We start from the raw sequence: 7,665 nt of genomic DNA, 5'->3' as shown, positions 1-7,665 counted from the left end.
GCCGCGGTGCTTTGTGAAGCCGGTGGTAGAGCGCAGGGCAGCCAAAGCCGGCGGCCCGAGTGCCATCGCCGCTCCACCCCGCGCCCAGGGGAGGTTCACACGCGGCAGCCGCCGCTCATGCACGCCCCGCTCAGCGCCGTCGCCGCCGCCAGCCCCGTTTGGCCGCCAGCCGGGTACAGAGCAACTTTCCCACGGCCGCCCAGCCACGCGTGTGGCTCTGCAAGCGCCCAACTGGCCTCCGGCCCAGCCAATTGCAGAGAGGAGAGGCGGCGGGTACACAAGAGAGCGGGAGGGGGAAGGAGAGAGAGAGAAAAAGAGAGAGAGAGAGGGCAGCGGGCTCCCGAACTCGGCCGCGGAGTCAATCCGAACGCTGTCAGCCAATCGGAATCAGGAGTAAGAGAGGGCGTGCCGTTGAGTGACTTTCGGGTTGACGGGGATTGGGCGGCCCAGGCAGGGTTTGACCAATCAGATGAGGCGGGAGAGCGAAGGGCTACCCAAGAAGTCGTACGCGGCCGGGAGCGCCTGGCGCGCCTCTCTGACTGCCCACCCCTCCCTCGGGTAAGAAGCGAAGCGTGGGAACGGGATGGGGGAGACTGAGCCGGAGGGAGCGCGGTGGCGGCTGCAAGGAGCGCACTGAGCTGGCACCAGGGAACCGCCACCCACTCGCTCATTCACACGGACGGGAAGCGGAACTCGTCTCCCCCGTCCCACTCTTTCTGTTTGGACTGGCATCTGGAGGGTCCCGGCAGCATGAAGCGGGCACACCCGGACTACAGCTCCTCCGACAGCGAGCTGGACGAACCCATTGAAGTGGAAAAGGAGAGCGCGGACGAGAATGGGTGAGGGCGCCGGGAAAAATCGGTCGCACGTGTAGGCAGGCTGGCAGGCAGGCAAGCAAGCAAGCAGGGTGGCTCCCTGGTTCTTGGACTTGCCGCCGCCGAGACATTAGCTCCAGGGTGGCGTGGATGCTGCGTGACATCTTGGCTCCGGGTAGGCAACACCGCGTACACCCATGGAGGCATGCGGAAGAGCCCCCCTCGCTCTGATCATAAAGCTAAAGTTATGCCCACATGCCTTAAATCCAGCCGAACCCAGCGAAACTCGCTTCCGAATCAATCGGTTTCGAGTCGGGTATCTCTACTACTCACTAGAAAGCCGGCTAGCGCTGTACAAGTTGGAGTAAGATTTTATTTCTGAATGAACTTAATATCTAAAGCGAGAAACAGAGCTGCTTGTGGGCATCCAGTTTCACTTAGAAGTTATGGCCAAGAAAGAGCACTCTGCACATGCTCGAGGCAGCCTTTCTGGGTTTTAAGGCTTTTTCCCTAAGACTTAACCACTGACTAATACATGCTGGTATGTATTATACATACTGGAAAGCAGATCTTGGCTCTCAGAGCAAGAAGAAATGGATGGTGTTGGGCATCAGTGTTACCTGGAAATAACATCAGCATATTCTGCACCCATTTGCACACTTACACTTGGGTCTGGTGTAGTGGTGGGAATTGTGTTCCATTTTCTGTGTTGGATCTGTACTGACTTCTTCCTTCTTGCTGTTTTTAGAAATTTGAGCTCTGCTCCGGGTTCAATGTCACCGAACACCACTTCCCAGATCTTGGCAAGAAAAAGACGTAGAGGCGTAAGTCCCCCCCCCCTCCCCTTGAATTGCTCTGATATGTGAAAGCTCCCCCCCTACCCCATCCCCACACTGCCCAGTATTGCCTCTGGGTGGGGAAAAATAAAACATCCTTTCCTTTCAGATTATTGAGAAGCGTCGTCGTGATCGGATCAACAATAGCCTGTCTGAGTTGAGGAGGCTGGTGCCTAGTGCATTTGAAAAGCAGGTAAGTTTGGGGAGCCCAATGTTGCAATTTAGTCTTATTCTCTGGTTCTTTTTGTGCTTAGCTGGAGCCCAACTGCCTTTGCACTGACATTTGTCTTTGCTTTCTTAGGGCTCAGCCAAATTGGAGAAAGCTGAAATCTTGCAGATGACAGTAGATCATCTGAAAATGCTGCACACAGCAGGAGGGAAAGGTAAGATTTGTCTGTGTGTGTGTGTGTGTGTGTGTGTGTGTGTGTGTGTGTGTAGTATTGAAAGGCTGCCTTGGCGGTTAATTATAGGAACTGCAGATCAACAGGATTAGTTGGAAGCTGAGACTGAGAAAGTAGTTATGTTCTCCCAAGGGTATCCCTGATATTGTTAAGCAACACTATTGTAATTGTGGGAGCTCAAAAGATTTCTCAGAAGTACAATACCTTTTGTATGGAAAGAGGTTGGTGGGAGAACTCCCAAAAGAGGCCAGTGAGGATCGAGTGCTGCCTTGGTGGGTGGGTGGGGAGAATGCAAAATTTCAGTAGTGGAAAATGAAAATGGAATGGAATCTTCTTTGAAAAGAACATTAATGGTTGGAAACTTGAAAAGAAGAAACCATATTGGAGCATTTTATAGTATGGGTACTTAGTACTGCATTGCACAGTACAATAGAGCTACTTTAGCATAATGTGATGGGAGTCTAAACAGAAACATATGCAGTGTTTGCACTTAACAAGTGAAATATTCATGCTATTCAGTGGCTTTAAGTCCCATTCTAAATAAAGAGACATACTTTCAATTTAATGTGTGTGAGCGTGTGTGGATATAAAATTTACATAAAGTGCCTTTGATACAAATAGGTTATTAGATCGTAGGAAAGGAGAAATCACACACACACATTAAATTGAAAGTATGTCTCTTTATATAGAATGGGAATAGATAGATAGATAGATAGATAGATAGATAGATAGATAGATAGATAGATAGATAGATAGATAGATGATAGATAGATAGATAGATAGATGATAGATAGATAGATAAAAATAAACAGAGACAGAGAAATTTCTCTTTTTCTACAATCTAATAACCTATTTGTGCCAAAGGCACTTTATGTAAATGTACAGTTTCTTATTTATTTCTCGGTTATATTTTAGGTAGGGGCAAGTAAGAAAACAAGTGTAGTCATGTAATGATGCAAGTCCTGTGACTTATATACTTGGATCTACTGTTTAGATGCAAGTGTGAAAGAATAAGATTTAGACTGTGATGTCTCATACACATTTTGTGGTTTTTACTAGATGCCTTTATTTTAAGTTATCTCTGTGCTGATAACTGCTGTAGTTTTGTCCTGTGAGTTTCTTAACCAGTCAAAAAAAACACCAAAACAATGCAGGATATAGATATACAGTAATAGATGTGTAGTTACAAATCGTAGAAGAGCATGGATACAAGAAAGTGGTGTAGTTTCTTAACAATAATGTACTGTTTACTGATGCATCCTTGTAATAAACTGGTACACAGTAGTGCAGTTTACAGGCTGTAATTTGCATCCTATTAACTGGAGAATACTCTTATTAAAAATCAGAGTTGTACCTTCAGAGTGTTCAGGTGAGAGCCTCTCATTGGCAACATCCAGAAATGTAGGAGTAAAATTTCCATACAGGTTAGAGTATGGGGATTGTAATCCAATTTATTTGAGGCTCTAGATTGTGGATTATAAATGGTGATTGTATTTTTTTGCTGACCATAAATGTTTGTTAATTATATTGTGATAATACTGTAGCCAGTTCATCATGATTTTCTGAAGATAAAATTGAAGTTACTTGAGGCCCCTTTATCAGAGTGAGGCTGGAATTGAACTGTACATTGTGACTCCTTAGAGATTATGGCCCTTTGTGTTGTGTGAACCTAAGGGATAGGGATAATTCAGCAAACAATGATTAATTAAACAGTTGGTGTGCTGGGTGAATTCAAGTTGGGTTTACTCATTTCTGAGTAAACATGGATAGTAAAAATGCATGACATTCAAGGTTCACTTACTTGGACAAAAGATTTATTAGGATCAATGGCCTTTTTTTCTGGCAGAAGCATGGAATTTCATTAAGACACAGATCAAATTCCTACCTTGAATCTCATCATCACTTAACTGGAAAATTTTAAGCCCTGACTACTTTTCTTCTTAGCTTTGTTATGTAGCTTATTAAAAATGCACTAAATTACAGGATTTTTTTTTTTAAAGGGTCATGTGCCATTTTTAAATCTCAGTAATATTCACAGTACTCCTGTAAAGGAATCAAACACTATCATCTTCCACTCACTTCTATAATAAGATAAGATCTGTTCTGCTAATGAGTTTGTGTCTGTGGACATTTAAGTTGGGTTTGGGGTTAAGAGTAGGAAACAGAGAAGAGACAGCTGAGATTCATAGTTCAGAAGATACGTTCTATAGTTCGAAGTGGGGAATATTTTTCTTTTCTGTCTTTACCTATAGTTGTTATATTCCAGGTACATGTGCAGCATGTAATTGCTATAACTGCTAAAACCTATTTGTTATGCAGCACATCTGTATGCAGTTTCAGGACTCACTTATTTGGGGGCACAGCAGTTCCTGCAGTTTTATTCTGATTTTTAATGGTATTTTATTTAGGGAAAGCGATTGTTATTTGAATGAAATGAATGTTCAAGAGACAAATGATCCTGTGCATACGTTGCCCTAAGATGAATGTGATATGTTAAGGTTTGGGCATAATACAATATGGAAGACAGCTATTGCACCTTATTAATTAATCTGTAGTTAAAACAAAAGCACAGGACAACATTAGCTGTGAACCCAGCCAATGGACAGGAATCTCCTTCTAATGACCCCCCCCTCTTTAATCCTTTCTTCTAGGTTATTTTGACGCCCATGCTCTCGCGATGGACTACCGGAGCCTAGGTTTTCGTGAGTGCTTGGCTGAAGTAGCCCGCTATCTTAGCATTATAGAGGGGCTGGACAGCTCTGATCCTCTTCGTGTCCGCCTTGTGTCTCACCTGAATAATTACGCCTCTCAGCGGGAAGCAGCAAGTAGCTCACACAGTGGGCTTGGACAGATTCCTTGGGGCGGTGCTTTTGGACATCACCCTCACATCTCCCATCCTTTATTGCTGCCTCAGAATGGGCGTACTACTTCAAATGGTGCAGCAGCTTCTTCAGAAGGCCATCACCAGAGCAGAAATGTGCCTCCCCATGCCGAGTCTTCTTCCTTGAGAGTGCCCCCTAATGGTGCCATTGGACCAGTGCTCCCTGTGGTCACTTCTGCTTCTAAGCTCTCCCCTCCTTTACTTTCTTCCATGGCCTCCTTATCTGCATTCCCCTTTTCCTTTGGTTCGTTCCACCTATTGTCTCCTAATGCTCTCAGCCCGCCTGCCTCAGCGCAGTCAGCAAGTCTGGGCAAACCCTACAGACCATGGGGGACTGAGATTGGAGCCTTTTAAGAACCAGAGTTATGTATGTGTGTATGGGACTGTAAATATCCATCTGAACTGTGGAGCTTCCAACTTTGAACAAGTTTGAACACTTTTAACAGTTTGGTGTCAAAGGTACAGTTTCAGTTTTAACAGAATGTGTACAAAAAGAGTTTTTCTTTTTCACTTCATTTATTAGGGCAGACTGAGAGGCTTATCTAAATCTTTGAATTATAATAGATATTAATTTTAATGAATTATGCTGTCTACTGTATGATGTTAGTCATGTTTTCAAATGATCCCATTTGTCTGAAAACACTGGTTTAAAACAACTAGAATTTCTGTCTATATTATATATTATTTTTCTCTGTCAGGACTTCAACACAACTGCGTTGCTCTGCATTGTTTGATAGTAGTTCTGAGATATTTTTAAACAAAATATTTTCTTAGCCATGTTCTGACTTCTATATTTCTGAACAAAACCATTGACAAATCAGATGAAGCCACTGTACTGATTCCAAAATACATGCATTGTTGGCTTGTTGTATTTCCCAGTATAATCCACACTTTGGCCTTTTTTTTGTGCTGAATTATTCCACTTTTCATTGGAACAAATTATTGCAAGAGTCACAAAAAGTTTATAGACTGAAGTTTTTATCCTCTGCCCATTTTCTGCTTCTGCAGTTAAGGCCATTAAATGAATCAGATTTGCTGCCAAACTTGAAATAATGTATTTTCCATTGGATTTGGTGTTCCTTTTATTCAGTGAGTTGGAATTAAGATCACTAATTTAATTTGAAGCCATTACAGTTGCTTTCCTAGTTTTTATAAACAGAATGTTTCTAACATTAAAGATTTTTTTTTCTTCATTTTGGGTTTTTGAGAAAGACATTCTGGTGCTGCACTAACTAAGTCCTATTTCCCATTTACTTATGAAAATATCTTAATGACATGTTGCAATTAACATTGCTAGATTCAGCCCGGCAATTTAATAGTTAAGAGATCGTCATTTTATTGTGAATAATTTAGGTAGCATCTCACTCCATATGATTATTTTTAACATGTTGATAAAGCAGGACATGAGGTCATTCCAGTAACTTTTTCCTGTTCTTCCCAAATTCCTTTTGTTTGTCTCATATCTTGAAGTCCTACTTATGACTCCCAAAACCAAGATGGTTTGATGAACAGAGGAGAACTCAGTTACTTGGCTCCTGTCTCACTAGTGTAAAAATAAAACATAATCTCTATGTTACAGTGCGTCATATAAAGTCTCGGATATAACAATGGGAACTATGCAAGGATACTGTCATGTTGGCTTCTCTTCTACATGCAATTGATCTCTCTTGGAAAAGATATAAGAAAAAAAATAAGGATTTCCCCTGATAGGGTACTTCTACTGATGATGAGAGAAAGTTGGAGACCACCAGTTGTAAATTACAGAACAAAAAAGTTTGAGAGCATCCATGAAATTTAGTCGTTCCTGAAAAAGATAGGATAGGGCATAAGGTATAATTAGCCAGTTTTGAGAAAGTTGAAGACTTTCCTTAATCTTTCAGAAGTGAAGCTTTATTCAGCAGTGTTACAGGGCTTCTTCCCATGTTTATAGTTCATGGTTATTTATACATATAGTGCTCCATAACATCTTGAATTTGAAATTTTTAGTCCATAACCAAATATACAGGGAAATGTGACATATATCCATTTAAAGCAAAATTAATACTGTGAATAATTTAAAAGAGATTATTTGTTTAAAACTGTATAATTTATCCTTTTCACATAACCAAAGCTTTTGCATAATAGAATGTGAGAATTTTACTATGGGATCACAAAGGAGATGAACCTTAACATCATCAACAAAAATGCTTACTCTACAGCGCAGATCCTTTTTTTTCTATACAAAATGTATTCACTAAACTTTGGAAAGAGGAGTTGGAAAGAGGAAACAAAGCAAAACTGAGGGTATTAAAAACGATTTCCTCAGTTTGGAAAGGACTGTTGTATATATTTTGGGCTGGTTTTATAAGAATCTATTATGTTCCTTAAAGATGCTCAACAGTTTCACCCAGTTGGACTTGAATACTTTTGTACTTGTGTTGTGCCTAAATAAAAGAATAAGAACAATCAAGTTGATGGAAGGTTTATTTCATTAAACAAGGGGAAAAAACTTTTCAACCTGTTACACCATTACTGTAATTACAGTTTGGGGTTGCTTCGTGTGCTATTTTCTACTGCATTCTGTGCCCTTACTTTGCCAGAGCTTACAAAGAAAATATGTATTGTGAACCATTTTTAAAGCAATTTGAATTGTTTATGCACCAATATTTTAATTGTTTGGTTAAGTGTATTTAATGTGAGTTCCCTACAATAACAACAATTTCTTTTTGCATATTAAATAATGTAAACTCTAA

At 41.2% G+C, this 7,665-nt stretch overlaps 1 protein-coding gene across 2 annotated transcripts; it reads left to right on the top strand.

Moving 5' to 3' along the window:
* Window positions 1-447: 447 nt before the first annotated feature.
* Window positions 448-7,382, top strand: HEY1 (hes related family bHLH transcription factor with YRPW motif 1). Of its 2 annotated transcripts, none has more exons than XM_081951174.1 (5): window positions 448-839; window positions 1,564-1,639; window positions 1,761-1,844; window positions 1,953-2,034; window positions 4,704-7,382. In XM_081951174.1, exons 1-5 carry the CDS (start codon window positions 751-753, stop codon window positions 5,285-5,287), a joined length of 915 nt encoding a protein of 304 aa, XP_081807300.1. In that variant the 5' UTR covers window positions 448-750; the 3' UTR covers window positions 5,288-7,382. The 2 variants fall into 2 exon arrangements, with proteins under 2 accessions (XP_081807300.1, XP_081807301.1); XM_081951175.1 differs by having other exon boundaries at window positions 462-558.
* The last annotated feature ends 283 nt before the right edge of the window (window positions 7,383-7,665 follow it).

This window comes from Natrix helvetica (assembly GCF_964273705.1).
Source record: "Natrix helvetica genome assembly, chromosome: 4".
Lineage (NCBI taxonomy): Eukaryota > Metazoa > Chordata > Lepidosauria > Squamata > Natricidae > Natrix > Natrix helvetica.
The sequence above is the reverse complement of the archived record's forward strand: the minus strand, read 5'-3'. Positions and strand labels throughout refer to the sequence as shown.